This window comes from Tachyglossus aculeatus, chromosome 1, assembly GCF_015852505.1.
Source record: "Tachyglossus aculeatus isolate mTacAcu1 chromosome 1, mTacAcu1.pri, whole genome shotgun sequence".
In the NCBI taxonomy this organism is placed as follows: Eukaryota; Metazoa; Chordata; class Mammalia; order Monotremata; family Tachyglossidae; genus Tachyglossus; species Tachyglossus aculeatus.
Window position 1 is genome coordinate 169174698 of NC_052066.1, and position 23370 is coordinate 169198067.

The 23370-nt window shown below is 45.6% G+C and overlaps 1 protein-coding gene across 3 annotated transcripts in view; it reads left to right on the top strand.

Moving 5' to 3' along the window:
- Positions 1-23370, top strand: part of SPTLC2 (serine palmitoyltransferase long chain base subunit 2) — a 140650-nt gene that overhangs the window by 9522 nt on the left and 107758 nt on the right. The window contains exon 1 of one of the 3 annotated variants that reach the window (XM_038750439.1): positions 14486-14506. The exons of the other annotated variants lie outside the window; for them this stretch is intronic. Coding sequence (XP_038606367.1) covers positions 14498-14506 — 9 coding nt within the window. The 5' untranslated portion in view covers positions 14486-14497. Of the gene's footprint in view, positions 1-14485; positions 14507-23370 lie in introns of those variants that run through there. 3 annotated transcript variants of the gene reach the window in all.

A 23370-nucleotide genomic window follows, 5' to 3' on the forward strand; every position in this document is an offset into this window, starting at 1 on the left:
ATGAGAATATTAAGCGCTGAGTACAGTGCTCTGCACACCGTATGCGCTCATTAAATACAATTGAAAGGGTGAATGAATGATGTATATGGGATGGGAAGCGGCGTGGTTTAGTGTCAAAAGCCCAGGCTTGGGATTCAGAGATCGTGGGTTCTAATGTGATTACTTTGTATCTTCCCCAGCGCTTAGAACAGTGCTTGGCACATAGTAAGCGCTTAACAAGTACCGCCATCATCATTGTTATTATTAATCCCAGCTCTGCCACTTATCAGCTGGGTGACTTTGGGCAAGTCGCTTAACTTCTCTGGGCCTCAGTGACCTCGTCCGTAAAATGGGGATGAAGGCTGGGAGCCCCACACGTGGGACAGCCTGATTACCTTTTATCTACCCTGGTACTTAGAACAGTGCTTGGCACATAGTAAACGCTTCACAAATACCATCATCATTATTATTATTATATAGCTATAATTCTATTATTGTGATGGTGGCTTCCTGTTGTGGCCCAAACTGACAGTTGCCCCTGCGGGTGCAGCAGTAACCGGCCCAGACACCGCTGCCCGCCAGGAAAACTGCCAACTTTCACTCAGTCCTATTTATTGAGCACTTACTACGTGCAGAGCACTGTACTAGCCGCTGAACTTCAGCCCCCTAGACTGGGAGCCCCTTGCGGGCAGGGATCGTCTCTCTTGCTGTGTTGTACTCGCCCAAGCGCCCAGTACAGTGCTCTGCACGCAGGAAGCGCTCAGTACTAATGATAACGGCGTTTGTTAAGCACTTACTATGTGCCAGGCTCTGTACTAAGCGCTTGGGTAGATACAGGTTGGACACGGTCCCTGTCCCACGTGGGGCTCACAGTCTCAATCCCCATTGCCCAGACGAGGGGCCTGAGGCCCAGAGGAGCGAAGTGACTTGCCCGAGGTCACAGAGCGGACAAGTGGCGGAGCCGGGATTAGAACTCATGACCTTCTGACTCTCAGGCCTGTGCTCTGTACGATTGAATGCATTCTTATTTTGGTGTTTGGTACGTGCTCACTATGTGCCGAGCACCGTTCCGAGCGCTGGAGGTAGATACGAGGTAATCAGCTTGTCCCACAGGAGGGGGTGCTCACAGTTTTAATCCCCATTTGACAGATGAGGCAACTGAGGCACAGAGAAGCTAAGCCGTTCACCCAAGGTCACACAGCAGGCGAGTGGCGGTGTTGGGTTTAGAACCCATGTCCTCTGACTTTCCCCTAAAAGCCACGCTGCTTCCTGTGAATGAACTAAATTGAAGACCCCCTCCCCACCCCCGCTTTCCCTAACACCTTCATTCACAAACCTGGGGACATTGATTGTTGTATTGTCCTCTCCCAAGCGCTCAGTACAGTGCTCGGCACACAGTAAGTGCTTCCTGAATATGAATGAATGCCCGTTCTGTTAATAGGGTACTCAGGAGACCGAAAGCTGTCCTCTCATTGTCTCTAATCAATCAATCAATCGTATTTATTGAGCGCTTACTGTATGCAGAGCACTGTACTAAGCGCCTGGGAAGTACAAGTTGGCAACACATAGAGACGGTCCCTACCCAACAGTGGGCTCACAGTCGGAAAGGGGGGAGACGGAGAACAAAACCAAACATACTAACAAAATAAAATAAATAGAATAGATATGTACAAGTAAAATAAATAAATAGATAGAGTAATAAATATGTACAAACATATATACAGGTGTATATATATAGGTATATATATACAGGTGTGTATATATATATACAGGTGTGTGTATATATATATATATGTACAGGTGTATATATATAGGTTATATATATATATATATACAGGTGTATATATATATAGGTGTGTATATATATATATATACAGGTATATATAGATTGTAAACTCATTGTGGGCAGGGACTGTATCTGTTTATTGTTGTACTGTACTCTCCCAAGTGCTTAGTACAGTGCTCCGCACACAGTAAGTGCTTAATAAATTCAAATGGATGACTGAACACCCAACTCTGTTAATATTGTACTCTCTCAAGACTGTAGGCTGTCTACTCATTGTAAGCTCGTTGCGGACAGGGAATGTATCTGTTTATCGCTGTATTATACTCCCCCAAGCGCTTTGTACTAAAAGTAAGCACTCAGTAAATACCAGTCGTATTCAATCAATTGTTCAATCAATAAAGTGCTTTGTGCAGTGTTCTGCACACAAGTAAGGGTTCAATAAATTCCTTCTGATGGTCAACCTTGAGTATGTCATTTAAGTTCTCTGCGTCTTAGAGAAGCAGCGTGGCTCAGTGGAAAGAGCCCGGGCTTTGGAGTCTGAGGTCGTGGGTTCAAATGCCGGCTCTGCCAGTTGTCAGCTGTGGGACTTTGGGCAAGTCACTTCACTTCTCTGGGCCTCAGTTACTTCATCTGTAAAATGGGGATTAAGACTGTGAGCCCCCTGTGGGACAACCTCATTACCTTGTAACCTCCCCAGCGCTTAGAACAGTGCTTTGCACATAGTGAGCGCTTAATAAATGCTATCATTATTATTATTTAGTTTCCTCAACTGCAGAATGGGGGTTCAGTGCCCATTCGACCTCCTACTTTAAGGCTGTGAGCCACATGTGGCTCAACGAGAAGCAGCGTGGCTCAATGGAAAGAGCCCAGGCTTTGAAGTCAGAGGTCATGGGTTCAAATCCCGTCTCCGCCACTTGTCAGCCGTGGGACTTTGGGCAAGTCACTTCGCTTCTCTGGGCCTCAGTTCCCACATCTGTAAAATGGGGATTAAGACTGTGAGCCCCACGTGGGACAATCCGATCACCTTGTATCCCCCCAGCGCTTAGAACAGTGCTTTGCACATAGTAAGCGCTTAACAAATACCATCATTATTATGTGGGACAGGGACTGGGTCCAACGTAGAACAGTGCTTGACACATGGTAAGCGCTGAACTACCAAAAAAAAGAAACCCTCCTCAGAATAGCACAGATTTTATTCATTCATTTCATTCAATCGTATTTATTGAGTGCTTACTGTGTGCAGAGCACTGTACTAAGCGCTTGGGAAGTACAAGTTGGCAGTATAATTTTATCCATTTGGTGTGAGGCACCTCATTTTGCCTTACTTTGGAATTACCACCAACTGGTGTAGGTAAAGAACAGGTTTTGGCGGCCTTTTCAAGAGGGGGTATTCGTCGGGTTTCTGTCAACTAGGGAATGTGGACCTCTCAAAATTCAAAACCGGGAATGGATCATCAACAAACTTCTCTCAAGGCCCCCCAGAATATGGTGGTGTCTAAACAGATTTCAGTTCAAGGTAGTGTTTTGTCCCTGAATTTTCAAGCCTTTCAGGGAAATGCTATTTTAAGGTAATGATATTATCAGGTCTCTTGTTATTTTGAGAGCTTTGTGATACTTGCAATTAGCTAAAAATTGAGCACTTGTTTTGATTGAAATTGAAGTGTTTGAGGAATTGATTTGTAAGTTTCAGTTTCTTCAGCCGGTAGAATTCAAGGAAAAAGAAGTCACTGAGTTTCTTCAGCAGAAACTGTGGTGGGTGTGGTTTTCAATTGAAATGTATCCAATCTTTTATGTAATAATGTATGTACATAGCTATACCAAGCACTGTGCTAATTGCCGGGGTAGGTATCAGTTTAGCTGGTGGTACTGCCCCGCAGGGACAGCTGGAGGGAGGGAGTTTTTAATCTCCATTTTACAGATGAGAAAACTGAGGTCTAAATAAACTAAGGGGCTTATCCAAGATCATATAGCAGGCAAGAGATGGTGTTGCGAGGGACTGGAAAAAGTTTACTCCGTCAGCTTCTTGGACTAAGCGGGCAAGCGATTCTCCCTGTGACACAGCGATGGCTAGACGATCGTCTTGCCGTCGGTGGAGGTCTGTGAACTAAAGAGCAACCTTGTATGTACTGAAGTCTGGTTTTGCCAGAGGTGCGTCATCTGACTTCCTGAACAGAACCATCAGCTTCACCCAAGCGTCTTCACTGTAAAACAGCAAGAAAAGGTGGCAAACAAGGTCTCACCCCAGCCCTGGAGGAAGAACCGACCCGTCGTCTACAATCGTCGTGGACAGAGTGGGACTCTGCGGGACACTGTAGCACCCTAAAACTCAGCGTATGTGGAACGTGAAACCTCCAAATCAGCCGAGTAGCCCAAATGCCGCTGTTCGATTCGTATATGTTGCCGATTTGTACTTCCCGAGTGCTTTAGTACAGCTCTCGGTACACAGCGCCCAATAAATACGATTGAATCAATGAATACTGTGGAGGAGAGCACATCTCGCTGGATCAAGTTTAGCAATGGGATTAGCCAGTGTTGGAAGAAAATGACAGTGAGGAACACGCTTCGAGGGCTGTTTGACAGGCTATTCCAGGGTACACAGAGCTGACTTTCAGGTTTAAAGATGATGCTCCTGACAGTGAGATCTTTATCCGTGTATGCGGGTGTGGTTGAGGCTGATGCACGAGCGACTCTGCCCGCGCAGAGGGTCATTCTTGCTGCCTGTAGTCTCTCGCTATTTTCAGCTCTCCTTTTTTCATTATCACACTCTTCCCAAAGTTTCTACTCTAAAATAATCACCCCTTCCTGATTGCCGCACACCAAGCTGGTCTGTTGATGACGGTTTCTTAGCCGGCCGTCGTTATGCTACACAGCGCTTCAGGTTTGCTTCCTTATATGTGTATTTTAAAAATGTGTCCCCAGCTCTCGTGGTCGGTGGCCTCTTCACTCTGGCTCCACATAGCAGCTGTTTTGGGTACTTTGTTTTCCCCTAATGGTTTCCCCCTTAACCCTCCAGTTGAAGGTGTGATGCCACAAACAGTGATTCCAAGACCTCGTTCGCTCTGTATCTCGAAAAGCATCCGAGTGCTTTTTCTGTTCCGATCAGGAAGTCAGCTGTTATTACTGAGTTTGAGCGTAAGCTCCTTCCGGGCAGGGAACTTGTCTGGCTTACGTAGTGGGTGCTCAATACAGACTCCTGCTAACGAAGCGAACGGCCTGCTGCTACCTTAACGGCCGGACGGGTGGGATTCCGCATCTCTCCTGTGGACTGTCATCTTCGTCTAAAAAGTTGATGTCACCCCGTCACCCCGATCTGACTTTCTCCAGAGACCGTGCCAGTTCCCTTGAGCCGTTTGTGTCCGTCCTCACTGTTGTCACGCGCTGCCTCGGCACCAGAAGAATCGACATAGTCTTCGTGTAGCAACTCCCGACCGATTGTTTCAAGAGCCCTCTGTGACGTTCAGTAGGGTTGGAAGAGTTTCCTGAACGACTGGGGGTGAATTGTAAACACTTAGTACAGCGCTCTGCAGAGAGTGAGCGCTCAATACGATTGACACCCACTTCCAGGGCTCTTGTTACATTCTCAAGAATGACGGTGAAGAAGAGGTTGAAGGTGACTTTCGCAACCCCGAAATACTCTTGTTAGGTGACTGGTGCAGGTTTTGACGAGTCAACTGCAGCTGTTACAACCAGTCAGAGCCTCACCGAGTTGCCTTAGGATCTTGAGAAACTCTCAGGGCCATCAAACTCATTTGATAACCTCCGGGGTCAAGGCTTGTCGATGGTGTCAAAACATCTGCTGCTACTAGATAGGGCAGCACTGCACTTATCTGATGTGGTCCCAGGTCCATTGCCTTGAAATCCATTGGCGAGACAGGCCTTCATTGTTAGGAACCTTTCCCAAAGAACTCCGGTTAGGATTTTGCCAGCAGTGAAGAGCAGCGACGTGGCATGATGGTTCAGTCACGGTTTACGCCTTTATCCTCTGATACGGTTTCTTTTGAAAATCTGTGTTAATTCTCTGCCGTCTCACATCCTACAGAAGAGCCTTAGACCGGGATGAGCACTACAGTTAATCACTGGTGGTTCTTGAGCGCTTACTGTGTGCAGAGCATTGTACTGAGCGCTTGGAAGAGTGCCAAACGATAGAGTTGGTGACGCGTTCCCTGCCTCCTGTGTTTGGAGGCGTCCTTAGGCGTGCTGTCAATTTCGAGAGTTGTGGGGAAGATCATTCCCTGGTCTAAGCGACAGTGGTGATTTCCTCTAAAGTTGGAACCAGGTTCGCGTCCTTCCAAGCTGGTCTTTTTTTTTTTTTTCTTTTGGACGGCCTCATCTTCCCGGTGGAAGATGAGTTAAGAGCTTGGATTAATTGTGTTTCCTTTAGGATTCCCTCCCCACAGGGTAGGGGTGGGCCGAGGGTTCTCATAATTGTGTGCGAGATGAAGGTTGATAAAATTCCCCGAAAGAATGGTTGCTGTAAACAATCGAAAGAATTTAAGTTTCCCACTGAAGTGTGTGCTGTATAGAATAACTTTGCTTTAGGATGAAGCCAGACTGAAAACTTTATGTGTTTTCTAGACTGCAAACTCGTTGTGGATGGGGAACAGGTCTACCGCTCTGCTATATTCTCCCAAGCTCTTAGGACAGTGCTCTGATTGATTTCTAATCAAGCTTCAGTTATGTCAAAGCAGTGTTTCTTAACCGAGGAAAGAGGAAATTAGTTGAAAGGTAGTTTTCCCCTGTAGTCTGTGATGTACATGATGAAGGTACATTGTTTATGTGGTTTTGCCGAGTTCCTAGAATTCCCAAAGCATATGTTAAGTTTCCATGGGGAAATAGTCTGGGGGTGTGGGAGGGGGCTGGCCGACATGATACCCCACTCATCTGGCCATGATCGTTTAATTCTGCTGAAGGATATGTGCTTGAAGGTTATCACTTTAGAAGAGGTGAGAAGTACTGAATGGCAAGAAAGACTTTTAAGAGTAGTCCAAGGGTGTATATTAAAATTTTGTTTGGTACACTTGAGAGAGAGAGAGATTTAGGAAAGCTGTGGGTGATAAAAATGGGGTTCGGTCATTCTTTTTAAGTCTGTTTTAAAGTGTGCTGGATTCTTCCCCGGAGCTATCATCACTTCCAGCAGGATTTATTGAGCACCTACTCTTTTCAGAAGGTGTAATTTCACATTTGTTGCAGAAACTTTTCAAAACTTCAGTCTGTGAGTAGGAAGGCTACTGTCTACGGATTTTGCTGTACTTGTTTTAGTGGAGGATCAGACTTTGGCAGCTTTCTCACATCCCAGGGGAGGGGATTTCTTTTTGGCTCCTGAAAAACAAAATCAACCGTAATGTGTAATTAGCCAACTGGCAGGTTGAGGTGGGCACCGGGCCATTATATTGCATTTGTTTTATTCCCTTTCGGCTATTGTTGGGGTAACATTTCAAAATATACCATATAGACCGTATCTGATGATATGGGAGCTCTGTAAAAGAATCTGTGTAAACGATTTCTCAAGATGGGGAAGGGGGGGAAGATATATGTTGGAAGAGTGGAAAGTTGAAGATGACATTTAAAGGCTAGGATTCAATGGTTCAGGGTTAGAAAAGCCATGTCATGGGAGGGAGGAAGAGGCTCAATATGTGTTTGAATATGGAAGAAGCTCCTATATTGAGAAATATTGTGGTGACTCTCTGCCTTCATTCAGAGATGAGTATTTGCAAAAGGGGTTGGTCCTTAGTATTAGGGCCAGGGTGGTGACTGTGAGGAGGATAGGAAATATCCTATTAACTCTTTGTGGTCTCCCTTTTTTCCTCCTTCCTCCACTGGATTCAATTTATTTTGTGCGCATTTAAGGAAAAACTTGTCATGTGCAAAATATGAACCGTAAGACACTTAAACCCTTTATTCAGAGCATTTTAAAATATGTATCTACTTCACTTCTCACTCCTAACCCAGGATCACCACAGCACCTGTATATATGTATGTATGTTTGTACATATTTATTACTCTATTTATTTATTTATTTATCTTACTTGTACATATCTATTCTATTTATTTTATTTTGTTAGTATGTTTGGTTTTGTTCTCTGTCTCCCCCTTCTAGACTGTGAGCCCACTGTTGGGTAGGGACTGTCTCTATATGTTGCCGACTTGTACTTCCCAAACGCTTAGTACAGTGCTCTGCACACAGTAAGTGCTCAATAAATACAATTGATTGATTGATTGATCACAAAGGATTAATAAGACTTTGGAAAATCATTTAACCTATTCCCTTGCGTTCAGTCAGGACCACCCTTAAAAATCAACCCAGAATGTGTGGCAGTCGATCCTGTTTTTACGAACCTCCCATCTATCAGTTAATTGGATTGATTGAGCACCTATCGGGAGCAGAACGCTGTGCTTCTTACTTGGGAAAATGCAGTAGAGTTAACAGACATTCATTCATTCATTCAATCATAATTATTGAGCGCTTACTGTGCGCAGAGCACCATACTAAGCGCTTGGGAAGTACAAGTCGGCAACATATAGAGACGGTCCCGACCCAACAACGGGCTCACAGTCTAGAAGGGGGAGACAGACAACAAAACATGTGGCAGAGCTGGAATTAGATCAGTTAATTGGATTGATTGAGCACCTGTTGGGAGCAGAACGCTGTGCTCAGTACTCGGGAAAATGCAGTAGAGTCAACAGACATGACCGACCCCTGCTCTTCAAGGGGTTTACAGTCTGGTGGGGCGGAGAGGGGGAGACAGATTCTAGAATAAAAGACAAGGGGCTGTGTCTTGGAGTTAGCACTTGATAGTGTATCTAAAGTATATGTGTAAAAGATAGGGGTCACCAGCCTCTTTAGCACTTTCCAACGTTCTTCAGTGTCACCATCAGGAAATTCTTCCTCACGCCCCAGCTGAGCCTCTCTGAACTGCACTGTAGTCCATTCCTTTGGCTTTTTTCCTCAGAAGAGCCAGAGTTTGTCTGACCACAGTCGTCTGTCCTCGGGCTCGTCATGGACCTAAATCTTGGGGCCCTTGCCTGTAGCTGGGAGGGCTAATCTTTACGCAGCATGAAGCTTGATATTTAAACGGTCTTGGTTAAGCATGTGCCAGGCATTCATTCACTCATTCAATCGTATTTATTGAGCGCTTACTGTGTGCAGAGCACTGTACTAAGCGCTTGGGAAGTACAAGTCGGCAACATAGAGAGACGGTCCCTACCCAACAACAGGCTCACAGTCTAGAAGCGGGAGACAGACAACAAAACAAAATATATTAACAAAATAAAATGAATAGAATAGTAAATATGTACAAGTAAAATAAATAGAGTAATAAGTATGTACAAATGTATATGCAGGTGCTGTGGGGAGGGGAAGGAGGTAAGGCAGGGGGGATGGGGAGGGGGAGAGGAAGGAGGGGGCTCAGTCTGGGAAGGCCTCCTAGTGCAGGCACTGTATTAAGCACTAGTGGGGATGTACAAATGGGGAATGTACAAATGGGGAAGCAGCATGGCCTAATGGAAAGAGTAGGGACTGGGAGTCAGAGGACCGGGGTTCCAATCCCGGCTCCACCGAGTACCTGCTGTGTGACCTTGGGCAAGTCACTTCACTTCCCTGTGCCTCAGTTCCCTCGTCTATAAAATGGGGATTTAATACCCGTTCTCCCTCCCTCCTTAGACTGTGGAACCTGATTAGCTCGTATCTACCCCAGCACCTAGTATAATGCTCGGCACATAGTCCTTAACAAATAGCAGACCTGATGATTACTATAATTTGAGTCCCCTGAAGACTACGCATGGGTCTCTGGCCCACTCGTTGCGAAGGGATCTTGAAAGGGAACGGGTGGAGAGAGTGAATGACGGAGGAAGGGTCAGAGGCTTCACCGCTATTGGCTTTTTGTTTCTCCTGAGGAAAGAACATGAGAGGAGTTAGGGAGGGAAGGGAGAGGTCAGAAAGCAGAACTGCCAGCGGGCCTGCTTTCGGGTTTAGCACGGCCCCAGGGCTAGCAGTAGTGTGGTCTAGTAGGAAGAGCCCAGACTAGGGAGTCAGAGGAGTCAGATCCCTGGTCCGCCACTTGTCCGCTCTGCGACCTTGGGCAAATCACTTCTCTGAGCCTCAGTTTACAAAATGGGGATTCGCTGCCTATTCCTCCGAGAGGCCTTCTCTGACTAAGCCGTCCTTTCCTCTCCTCTCACTCTCTCCTGAGTCACCCGGACTTGCTCCCTTTATTCTTCCCCTCACTCCCAGCTTCGCAGCACTTATGGTACATATCTGTAATTTCATTTATTTATATTAATGTCCATCTCCACCTCTAAACTGTAAGCTGCTTGTGGGCAGGGAGTATGTCTGTTGTTGTATTGTACTCTCCGAAGCTCTTAATACAGTTCTCTGCACACGGTAAGCTCTCAATTAAATACAATTGACTGCCTGACTCTTGCTTAGGGCGTGAGACCCGTGTGACACAGGGTCTATGTCCGACCTGATTTAGTCATATCTACCCCAGAGCTTAGAACGGTGCTCGAAACAGCAAGCGCTTAACAAACACCGTGATGATAATGATCATAATAAAGTGTTGTAGCGGCTTTAAGCTCATGAGGTAGATTATTGAAAGACACAAGGAGTTTAGCTAAAATCAATTTCTTCCTGCCCTCTTGAGGAAATTCGCACCTGTTTACTAGGTTTGAAGACGTGTACCGAGTTATCTAAGGGGCACCCAGGGAGACTGTCTGTCAGGGAAGGAAGGGATCTGACAGATTCTAAGGTGCTTTTGGGGATCGTGCCCAGGATAAGGGTTTCCAGATTTAGTCTGGAGAATACGGGGCTTTGACTATGGTATGGCTTCATCTGCCTCGCTCCTCCAGAGAAAGGCCAAGCCAGTGTGCCATCAGGGACAGTTATGCATCCCCTCCAGATAAACTTCCAGTAAAGGAGAATAAATGAAATTACGGCTAAGCCGCGTGTAGTTTGGGCAGTTGGCTAGCCTAGCACAGCTCCTTTGGAAAGACCTCAGGTCCATCTTAGCGGGGAGAAAACCAAGAAAGAAAAATAGAGACATTTCAGAAGGGTTGGATGGAGACAACGCAAATTTGTGGCTCCGGGATTTGTGGCCTATCAATATAGAGGGGGCTCCCAAGGGCTTCTGAGAGTTGCCATGCTGTCATCACTTTGGCATGTAGCTTTTATTCATATGTATTGGCCCTGGCCTTTAAGACTGTCGTGGATCTTTGGAAGATTCAGGAAGCTTTTAAGTGCAAAACCTACCGGTATCCTGTGCTTCTGGCCTCTCTGAGGCCTCATTCAAGGAGCTGTCGGACATTTTTTAAAGCCCTAGAGAGTATAGACTGTAGCCAAGAATGATGGGGGAATAATTCTTCCCGGGATAGACCACTCCCAAATCTGATGCAGCTTTAAGATCTACCAACCTGAACTCTTGAGGTTCAGCCCCACCAGGGGCCCGCTAGGTTCTGACAACATGAGGCCCACCGAAAGGTAAGACCAAAGACCGCAATTTCGGAAGGTTTCAATGCTGTCAGCTTATAAAAATAATAATTGTAGTATTTGTTAAGCGCTTACTATGTGACCGGCACTGTGCTCAGCACTGGGGTAGATACCAGCAGATCAGGTTGGACACAGTCCCGTCCCACCTGGGGCTCACAGTCTCAATCCCATTTACAGGTGAGAAATGGAGCAACTTACCCAAGGTCGCACAGCAGACGAGTTGTGGAACTGGGATTAGAACCCACGACCGTCTGACTCCCAGCCCATGCTCTATCCACTACACCATGCGGCTTCTCTGCCTGTGTTCCCTGAGATTATCTTCAAGAGGCCCCAGCTCCTAAAGGCTGAGACAACTAGGAATAGTTCAACTCAGAAACCAGTCATGCCCAGTTTATTTGCCAGTGACCTAAAACCGTATTTGCGCGGTTCGCGGAAACTGCTTGCACGGTTACCGTCATCCCGCACAACAGAGAACAGCTTTCATCACACTGGCCCTGGTCGGGGGGAGAGGATGGGGATGTGGGAAGCGAACATTCTTCAGAGATTGCATAACCCTCAATTTGACATCTAGGTAAGCTGGAAAACGAAACCTTTCTTCTCCTATAAAATATACCGGTAGATCCATTTTCCATCGCTTTCCTTCCTGAGTCAGAGTTTAAATTTTGATGTCTTTGTTGTAATAGTTCATTATTTAATTCCTTGGCAGGAAAGGCGTATTTTTCCAGGAAACAGGAATATTTCATGACAGCTAATCAACTCCGTTGCAGGATGGAAGTAGGAAATGAGTGACTTTTACAGATAATACTTGTAGGAGGGAGGGAGCAGATGTCATGCCTTCTCAGGACCTGTGGAGAAATGTATTTTCTGTCCCATCTAGTGTTTACCAACCCTGCAAGTAGTCGGTGTCCTCATAGAGACAAATCAACTCTCTTTCCCTTCTAGACTGTCTACACTAGACTAGAAGTCTCCCTTCTAGACTGTGAGCCCGCTGTTGGGTAGGGACCGTCTCTATATGTTGCCGACTTGTACTTTCCAAGCGCTTAGTACAGTGCTCTGCACACAGTAAGCGCTCAATCAATACAACAGAATGAATGAATGAATGAACTCTCACTGCATTTCCTTTTTAACTGACTGATTCAGAGCAGATTGTACCGTTTCCCTAGCCCTGCAGACGTGTTGTTTCTGTCCGGGAGGAAGACACGGGAAGCCCCTGCAGACGTGTTGTTTCTGTCCGGGAGGAAGACACGGGAAGCCGATGGCAAGTTCTGATCTCCTAGGTGCCTCTGGTTTTCTTACTGTAGTGACCGGGAACAGGATTGATGCCGTTTCTGCCTCCCTGTAGGTCTTCCCCCACCCCTCCCGCTGCTGCCGTTAGCGTGTTGGTTTTCCTGGCCTTATGTAAGGCAGGATGCTGTAACCCCTGCGGTCCGTCCAGCCGCTTCATTCATTCATTCATTCATTCAATCGTATTTACTGAGCGCTTACTGTGTGCAGAGCACTATACTAAGCACTTGGGAAGTACAAGTTGGCAACATATAGAGACGGTCCCTACCCAACAACGGGCTCACAGTCTAGTTCATGCCCTGGAGCCGATCCTCCGCTCAGAAGTTCCCTTCTGAGGAAAAGGAGGAAATGGAAGTTTCGAGCCTTCGTGGTGTCCACCTTCCAGACCCAGCTCTCATATTCCTTCCCCTTTCCCATCCCTTTAATTCTTTATTTTATGGAGAGTCCTCAAAACTTTCTCCTTCGATAGGTGATTGGCCTTTTATTCCTGACTCCCTAACCCACTGAAAAATGCTTTATTGGGAGTTAATGGAAATACACCTCCAGGTCTATACCTATCTCCTTCCTGAATTTTCCATTAGCTCCCTCCCCACCCCCCCCACTAAATATTCGGTTCTCATGAGTTTCCTCTCCTCCTCAACCCTCAAAAGGCATCTACCCCTGTACCAGTGCTTTGATATTCCTTTTGGGAGATGTATTGTTTTCATGGTCCAGAGATCTGCATTTTATATCTTTTGCTTATTTGGGCATCATCCTCGTCTTAAAGCGGGGGTAGGCAAGCTCTTTGACCAGATGGCCACTTGTGAAAGTTCGAGGCTGGGAGAGGGCCAAAAACCAAGTCTTATGAAGGGTGGGGCTTCTGAGCCTTACCTCCTTCCCTTCCCCACAGCACCTGTATGTATGTATATGTGTTTGTACGTATTTATTACTCTATGTATTTTACTTGTACATAGCTATTCTATTTATTTTATTTTGTTAATATGTTTTATTTTGTTGTCTGTCTCCCCCTTCTAGACTGTGAGCCCACTGTTGGGTAGGGACCATCTCTATATGCTGCCAACTTGTACTTCCCAAGCGTTTAGTACAGTGCTCTGCACACAGTAAGCGCTCAATAAATACGATTGATTGATTGAGCCGAGATGGTAGGGGAAGGGTGCTGTGGTCTGGGAACCAGCAGACCCTTTTACAGGTTGTCCCTTGGAGGACGGGCTGGGGGGCTGCAGGATGGCCTCCAGTAGGCTGGAGTTGGCCCACCACGCTCAGTAGGGCTGGGGCAAATTCATTCAGTCATATATATTGAGCGCTTGCTGTGCGCAGAGCACTGTATTAAGCGCTTGGGAAGTGCAATTCAGCAACAAATAGAGACAATCCCTGCCCACGATGTCACCAAGCTAACAGTTTTTTGCCAGGAAGATTGGTTTTAAGCGTATCTGGCAGAGATTTGGACCCTTTCAAGTGTCTGGAGCCGGTTGCTGTCTTGGTCAGAGTAGGGGTGTTGGATTCAAATCACGTTTCGATATTAGGTAGCAAAATGAAATCCCTTCCCTTTGTGCCTGGTAATCGATTAATTAATGGTATTTATTGAGCACTTACTGGTTGCAGAACAGTGTACTAAGCGCTTGGGAGAGTACAACAGAGTTGGTAGACAGGTTCCCTGCCCATAGTGAGTTTATAGTTTAGAGGGGGAGAGAGACATTAATATAAATAAATAATTCATAATCTAGAGTTGGTATGATGCTTAAAATTTTTTTTAAAAGTTACTTGTTAAGCGCTTACTATGTGCCAAGCACTGTTCTAAGTACTGGGGTAAATACAAGTTAATCAGGTTGGACACAGTCCCTGTCCCACCTTGGGCTCATGGTCTTAATCCTCATTTTTTCACAGATGAAATAACTGAGGCACAGAGAAGTTAAGTGACTTGCCTAATGTCACACTGCAGACAAGTGGTGGAGCCGGAATTAGAATCCATGACCAAAGTAAACACCTTTGGGTATTGTTTGTATGTCTGTCCAACTTTTTTCAGTGAGTACTTCATTCACCATACAAAAGCTGGATTTCAATTTTGGATGGAATTTTTAGTGGGCTCAACTTTAGGAAGGTTTTGGGTGGGCTTGAGGATAAAAACACCTCAACCGGTGGCTAAGTGAAAAGAGGGATAGTTAGAGATATTAAAAGACACATCCTTAGCCACCATGAGGATAGATATCAAAAGGAGTAACTGGATTGTTTCTCTCAGCATCTTTTTTCCCTCTTAGGGAGAGCTCATTGGGCTGGATAGAGCATTCCTCTGATTTAGTAATGACAATTCTTGTTTGTTTATAATGGTAATCTATTTGGAGTAGATGCCAAAGAAAGTGTCATCAGTTGTGACGAATTCTTTTTTTGATCGTAAGATCTCTGTGTGCAGAAATTGCGTATTATCCTCCCTGTCTATTTTCTGGAGAATATGCAATGACTCCCTGCTTGCCAGCTCAGCAGCAAGAGTGTTATGTTGTGACTTCATGGTAAAGTTTAATGTAGGTCTATGCTGGCAAAGTCTGGTTTTGTACTGGAAAAATGGTTTGTTTCTAAAATAGGCCCCCTCCTGTTTTCATATTGGAAAAACCATGAGCTTTTATTCTAGATGCCCTTCACTGTACTCTCCCGAGGGCCTGGTACAATACTCTTCACAAAGTAAGTGCTCAGTAAATATCACTGACAATGAGCCAACTAACTTGCATGATGAAAAAGGCTAGTTTCCAGAAAATACCTTTTGCGGGGAAAGGGAGTTAGCTTGATGAACCCAGAAAATCACAGTAGCTCTCCAGAACTTGGCAGACGGAATCCAAGAAATTCTAAAAGAACCTTGCTGAAAGCCAACGAATCCGTGAAAATCATTCTTAGCTTTTCTCACTTATTCAGTGTACGTTTTATACAAGTGTTTTTAGAGGACATTAATATAAGGGTAGCTCTAACATCATTAAAGAGCAAGAAGTTGTAAAAACCAACTAGATATTGCCAAAAAGTACCTTGTTAGCTGTTACTGAGTACTGTGTAGCTACAGCTACACTTCAGCTGTGACTTTTTTTTAACCTTGCTTTCGACTACCATCTAGAATGCCACGATTTAACATTTCATAAACTGATTTCCAGCCCCTGCATTTTTGTTAGAGTATTTTTAAAACTTTCTGGTGACCTGAGTACAGAATTTGCCGTGTTTTCTCCAAGAAAAGGTCTCCCGGAATCAAATAAAGTTGTCCTTGCGCCGTGAGGAACCGTGGAGAGTGAATGTTGGCTCTCTCAGCCTTGTAGTATGTATTTAGTTCAGTTTTAAGAGTAAATTTGACTTGAAGGCAGTTGATAAACAGAGATTTGCGAGATTGTCACGGTCAGTACCGACAAGAGCCGTAAGTGATTTCTTGCCTTTTTACAGTTGGCTTTGCTGAGGAGTAGAAGGGAGGACAGTTGGGCTCCAGTTTTGCCTCAGCCAGTGACCGCCTTTGTGACCTTGGGTGAATTGCCTAACATTTGTTCCTGTTTTCCCTCCTTGAAGGATTTGAAAGGATTTGAGGATGGACTTTGAATTGAGGGGGGAGGAGTGTCTCACCTGAGAAAACCCCTAGTTTGGGGAAAACACACCTTTTCATACTATGTGAACATCTCTCTCATCTTAATCAGTGGAATTGCGTGTTTACTGGTTGAAGAGCACCGTACTTAGCACTTGGGAGAGCCTGGTATTGAGTGCTTACTGTGTGCAGAGCGCTGTATGTAGCACTTGGAGAGCCAAGTACAACTGAGTTGGTAGACATGTTCCCTGCCCACAAGGATCTTAAGGGTTTTGAGATTAAAGACTGTGACTTTTTTGGTGCTATCTACAGTGCCTTGTGCACTGTGAATGTTTAACAAATGTTAATCATCTGTGAAAGGAGAGTATCTGCAGCTAAACTGTTGAAGGAAAGTGAGGTAACCTATCTGAAAGCATCGGTGCTATATATAATTAGGGTATTTCACTTAACAACAAAATTGCCTGTAAAAAGAAAATTGTGAACCTTGTGTTCTTTGAAGCTTGCCTGCTTAAAAAAAAGGGATCTTTGGAAGTAGAAGGGAGGGTAAGCACTTTAAAGACCAGCAAAGCACATCATATAGGATGCAGAACAAAAGTAAGAGCAGAACTGTTGGGGTAGGTAACCCCACTCCCAGCCAGTCTATCAGGAAAGGCTTTCGTTGAGCAAAGTCTTTAGGATAAAGTCAAGTGAGAGCCAGAGAAATACTCAGAAATAGCACCAGTCACTGCAGAGAGCAAACAGTTGTGATATTTGCCAAGAGCTTACAGTATGCCAAGAACCATTTTAAAGGCCGGGATGGATACAGTATAATAAGGTTCCACTTGAGTTTTGCAGTCTAAGTAGGAAGGAAGTATTGAATCCCCATTTTGCAGATGAGGGAACTGAGGCACAGAGAAGTTGTGACTTGCCCAAGATAGCACAGCAGGAAAGTGGCAGAGCCAGGATCCTCTGCCATCCAGGCCTGTGCTCATTCCACTAGGCCACCCTGCTTAATAATAATAATATTTGTTAAGCGCTTACTGTGTGCCAAGCACTGTTCTAAGCGCTGGGGTAGATATAAGGTAATCAGGTTGTCCCACATGGGACTCATAGTCTTAATCCCCATTTTACAGTTGAGATAACTGAGGCACAGAGAGGTTAAGTGATTTGTCCAAGGTCACATAGCAGACCAGACAAGTGATGGAGCTGGGATTAGAACCCACATCCTTCGACTCCCAAGCCCGGGCTCTTCCCACTAAGCCATGCTGCTTGCAACCCCACCACCACGGTGGAGACTCTTAGTACACTGTCAAAGACAAGGCCATGAACCATCCTTTTTCTTCTGCACAGTCACTGGGAATTCGCTCTGAATAGCATCATCTTCCAACACATATGTATGTGCATATATATTCCCTGGATAACTCGTGTAAGTGCACCATCCATAGCATAAGCCATCACATATACCACAGTGTAGAGAAGCAGCGTGGCTCAGTGGAAAGAGCCCGGGCTTTGGAGTCAGAGGTCATGGGTTCGGATCCTGGCTCTGCCAATTGTCAGCTGTGTGACTTTGGACAAGTCAATCAATCAATCAGTCGTATTTATTGAGCACTTACTGTGTGCAGAACACTGTACTAAGCTACTTAACTTCTCTGTGCCTCAGTTACCTCATCTGTAAAATGGGGATGAAGACTGTGAGCCCCCCGTGGGACAACCTGATCACCTTGTAACCTCCCCAGTGCTTAGAACAGTGCTTTGCACATAGTAAGCGCTTAATAAATGCCACTGTTATTATTATATGCGCTACGATGTGCTGAGCAACGAATGCAGTGACGTCCCTGCCAGGGACTGACTGAGTAGAACCGATCCTCAGTAGGCATTTTCACAGCATCTACCACTTGGAAATGTCTTCCAATCCTCAGGTGAAAAGGTTATAAATGATCTCTTTCAAATGTGAAAAAAGACTTGAGAGGCTTGTCTTGGAAGGATAATGTATCGATCAAGTCGTATATAGTTCTATAACCTCTTCACTGGGAGGCATGTTTGAGTATGGTGGTGTATGCTTCCCGGTAGTGACACATATTCTGTTGACCTCACAGTGGTGGGACATAATCACATTTATCGAGTGCTCACTGTGTGCAGTGCAATGTGTGAAACCTTTGGGTCGTACAAAACCGAGACGTGACATGTTCCCTGTCCAGAAGGAGCTTATGGTCTGAAGGGAACATAAAATATTCACAGATAGGGTAACCTAATAGAAAGGCGTTTGAGGGATATAAACAAGTGCATAAATGCCGGAGATTTCTAGTGGATTTGTCTGGCTTGCGATGGGAAACTTATGGAGGGAGGCTTCTTTGTGGAGTTGGGATTTTAGGAGGGCATTTGAATATGGAGGGAAGCACCGTGATCCATTTAATTTGGGGAGGAAGGGCGTTTCAGGCTGAGGCAGCAGTGTGGGCTTATTACAGTGCACAGCGCACAGTAAGTGCTCAATAAGTAGAACTGTGGGCAAGGGGATGAAGATGGGAGAGGTGAGACCAAGGTACATGATTAGCTTGAGACAAGCCAGGGGATAGCCGGTGAAGAGAGCCGATAGGGAAGATGGGTGGAGTTGTTGAGTGGGAGGAGTTTTTGTTTGCAGGAGGAAACGTTTTGAGGGGTGAAGTGGGCCAAGTGCCATGTGGGTCATCTTCTTGAAACAGCCAGCATGCAGTGTAGCGGGGGAAACCAGCAAGGAGGCTGTAGCGAGTCAAGCCTCCATCTGAGCAGCGCTTGGATCCGCGGTTGGAGGGCAAGATCTGGGAGGTGCTCTGGACGAAGAACTGGCAGGATTTAACAGCGAGTAGAATGCAAGAACGGACACAGTAGTTGGGAGTCCAGGATAACACCAAGGTCTGTGGCCTTTGGAGACAGAAAGGGTGGTGATGTGATGGACTGAAATGGGAAACGTAGGTGGAAAGGCTCTTTTCAACGTGTGGTATAGTGTTGAGAAGAAAGACTTTTTTTCTTTGGCCCCAAAGTAATCAATTCCTCGTTATGAATACTTCAAGTTTATGTTGCTTCTGTTCTCCATCAACTAATGCTTTTTTTCCTCTCACTCGTATTCTTTTCCTTTTTGTTTTTTATGAAACTGTGGATTAAAGAGAGTGGGTCTCTGAAGCCCCAGCATGCTTTTGTTGGGGAGTGAGGTGGATGGACAGGCTCGCAGATCGTTTCCAATGTTTCTCACCCCCTTATTTGTGTTTCTTTGGTGGCTTTAAGTTCAGTGAGATGGACTGCTCTTCTCTCAGACCCGTGGCTAGTTTTTGTTTTTTTACCAAAACCATATGTCTGCCCTTTTCAGGCAGTGTCAGGAACATCACTCCCCAATCTGGCTCAAGTGAGAAAAATATTTTTGTTGTTGGAATTGGTTTCCTCTCAACGAGCATATGAAGTGGAAGCTAGGGCAGGGAAGTTGCATTTAGATCCTTTTGCTTAGAAGGCATGTCTGTAGACAGCTGGCAAAAGTTATCCAGATGTGTCTCTGTTTAGATTTTCCTGCCCTAGAATGGGATATGCAGCTATACACAACTTGACCACGGTCTGCTTGTAAATTTGCTTTTATAACTGGGCTAGGCAGCAGGATTGCCTCAAATGAGCTGACCTGAGGTTAGTTTTATGAGGAATTCTGGGTAAAATTTTCTTTCTTTAAACAATTTTCAGTCAATTTGGCTCTATCATGTTATCTCAAACTGAGGACAGCTGTGCTACTGTTAATCTTGTCTTTACCGTTTAAGAAGTGAGGTGTTAAAACACATACATTTTAATCTGCATTTCTTATTCATAACTAAGTGGGCTCAGAGCCATTTTTCTTCGTCTCTTATTTTAATGAAATCATAACTCAACGTTTTCAGTCTGATACCTTCTTGACAGTGGCAAATCTCAAACCAGAGAACTCTGGTCCTCTGAGCGGTTGTCTTCTGGGAAGAGATGCAGGGCCGACAGGGGAAGTCTCGTTGTTTACTAAGGGACGTGCCAGGCACATTCTTGTTTTCTAGCCAAATCTAAGCCATTACTCACTTGAAATCAGGAGAAGGTATTTGAATCAGGAGGAGAATGAAGCTTGGCCTGGTAGAACTGAAGACCCGATGCTTCCGATTTTTTATTTCTCTTCTGATCCGCAGAAGAGCCGACTTCATACCTACTCCCATGTGTGCCGACCCCAACCTCACAGAAGTTTGATATTTATGGAGATGTCTGTCAGAGTTGATCTGGTATCGCCCTATCTTTGGGCCTTTGCGTAGACCGTGACCCAAAGAGCCGAAATTGGGCCGTCAGCTCAGCGCCGGGCCGGCCGCCGCCTCGCGTCAGCCTGCTTTCCTCCGAACCTGACTCCTGTCAGTGAGTGTCTCAGCAGAACCCGAGTCCCAGTCATCTTGGAGATCCAGCTGGGCCGGTATTCCCAGGACTCCTTGAATCTTGATAATGTGGGTATGGGGAGAGGCCGAGCCAACCCCTCGGCTCCAGGAAGCTGCTCCCCAGAGAGCCGTGGGTGAGACCGGTACGAATCTCAACCCGACGGGTTAGGACGGCATCGGACCTTCTTTAGGCCCGCAGGGAGCCAAAGAACAACCCACGACACTTGGCTCACCTTTCTGACTCATCGGGGATAATTTGCCTGTCAGGGAATCGGAAGCAGCTGAGATGATTATTGGAATCCAGGTCTGTGGCTGGGAGCCCTCTGGCTGTGTCTGTCAGTTTAAGAGAGAAGTGTCTATCATTCAAGCCATACCATCAATTTTATTTTTATTTGGCGGTCATTTGGGTTTTGGCCGTGTCCCTATCGCCTAACGTGGGCTCGTCCAGAATTTCCAGTCCTATGGAAATGAACCCGCCAGTCTCTAATTTGTTTTCTACTATAAAATTTTTCATGCGCAATTTAGAATTTGTGTGTATGTATCATCATCTCCTGAAAAAACCTGTATTCTTCTTAATGAGGCCTTAGCTCCATCCTGCAGCGTTTAGAGCGCACTGATAATTTTCAACTTCCTCATTTGCCAACAGTTCAACCTATGAACTTCTGTAGCTCTGTTTGGGTGTGTCTCAAATCAACATAGCTGTCTTTTAAAGGGATCCACCCACTGCATTCCTGAAATATAAGTCTGCTGCACATCAGTTGCCTGGGGCTCACTTAAGCCCCACATGCTGTTTAGTTTTACAGTAATATGTCCAGTTGTGGGAGTAGTTTTAAAACATTCTTACAGCTAAAAGGAACTCTGGCTTGGATTTTGAGATGCCCTTTGTCCATTTTCCAAAAAGTTAAAACAGTGCTGTTTTAAGAGATTATTGGAATGGGTTTTTTTCATCCAACGTAAACCTGTCATTTCACTGTAAATATATTGCTTCATCCCAACAGATGATTCTCATTTGTTCTTTTGGACGCTGGATCCAGTTCCAGTTGTTTGTCTTTCTATCCTTCAGATCTTCAAACGTTGCCCGGTTGATCGCCACTGTACTGTTTGATGTGCATCTAGCTTTCAATCTGTTTGTTCCGTCGACTTGACACCCGTCCACCTGTTTTGTTGTCTGTCTCCCCACTTCTAGACCGTGAGCCTGTTGTTGGATAGGGACCGTCTCTATATGTTGCCAACTTGTACTTCCCAAGCACTTTGTACAGTGCTCTGCACACAGTAAGTGCTCTATAAATACGACTGAATGAATGAATGATGGTGAATGCTGGCTCACTACAAGACTTCTGGCCCAAAGGCTCAAGTGCTGAAACTTTGCTGCAGCAGAGACCCCCAACTGAGGAAGATTATATTTATCGTCATATCTCATTCTTCCACCCCGAACATAGCGTTCAAAAGTCAGCAGGCCCCAAAATGTACTCTTTACCCCATACCATTAGCAGTGGCCTTGATTCCTTTTATCGTGCCACACTTCCCTGACCCGTCTTTTCCTTTTATTCTTCCCCATATTATTAAGCAGAAAATCCACAGATAAACTATTTGACTCTCGCAGAAATCCAAACGTGCAAGAAAACAGAAAGGAAAAGAAAGGCGAGAAGTGATGCACGTTAACTCTGTCTCAGTTCTGATACCTTGTTTTCTTTAACCCACTGTTTGATTTTCATAAGAACCCGTCAGCTCATTTTAGGTCTTGGTCTAAAGGGTCAGTACTGGCTTTCTAGGCTGCATTACAGCCAGGTGGAATCAAGTCTGACTAATCAAAACCTTCCGTCTGACCTGCCAGCTTCCTTGGTTTATCCTGACGGTGTCGACACTGGGGCCCACGGTTTACTGTCTGCATGGGCCCAGCCCAGGAACCTGTGATCCGGCACTTTTGGCAAGAGCCCCAAAGCCTTTAAAGGTTGGGGGAGAGGAGGAAGTAGAGGATCAGGGAATGTGACCTTGGAGAAGGAGTCCCGGAACAGTGCTGAGAGCAGCCACCTGAACCAAGGAGCAGCAGCCTAAGGAAAGGAGCTTCTCTTTCTCAACCTCTCCCCACTCTCCCTCCCACCCCCCAACCAGTGCCACGCTTCCAAAAGTTCTGGCCAGGGAAGCCGGGAACCAGCGGTGGGAGAGGTACTGATTTTTAAGGGGCCCGAGACACTTCCCGGTACAAAGAACTGTTTGATGTACCTGGTTCCTTCCCGAAATACCTCCCCTAGTTCCACTTGTCCTTGCCGAGGCCATCCTGTTCTCTTTCCTAATGGGAATTCATTTGGACTGGCTCAGGATCAATTATTTGTTCAAGAATACCGAAGTCAGTTACTTATTTTAGTGTAATCCGTAAAGTAGAAAACAATGGCAAGTGGGTTTTGCTTACTGCCTCTGCATTTAAAAAAAAACCCCAAAAACCGCATGAGCCTTTCACATGGACAAATGAAGTACACCCAGTTCTCCTATAATGTAAGAGCTGTGTTGGAAAACTCCTTGTGCCGATGTACTCATCCGGCCAGGCACTGCCTGCTTCCATCCACCGAATATACACAAACTGCCTTTTTTAAAAATGGCATTTAAGCGCTTAATGTGTGCCAAGCACTGTACTAAGCACAGGGGTAGATACTAGTTAATCAGGATGGACCCAGTCCCCCTGTCCCACCTTAATCACCATTTTTACAGTTGAGGTAACTGAGGCACAGAGAAGCCAAGTGACTTGTCCAAGGTCACACAGCAGACGAGTAGCAGAGTCAAAATGAGAACCGCGGTCCTTCTGATTCCCAGGCCCGGGCTCTCTCCACTGAGCCATCGCTGCTGCTCTTCTGACACCACAGGACACCACTGCAGCCCAACAGGCTTGTGTTATTGGTTGAACACTCCCTGACAACCAGACAAAAAG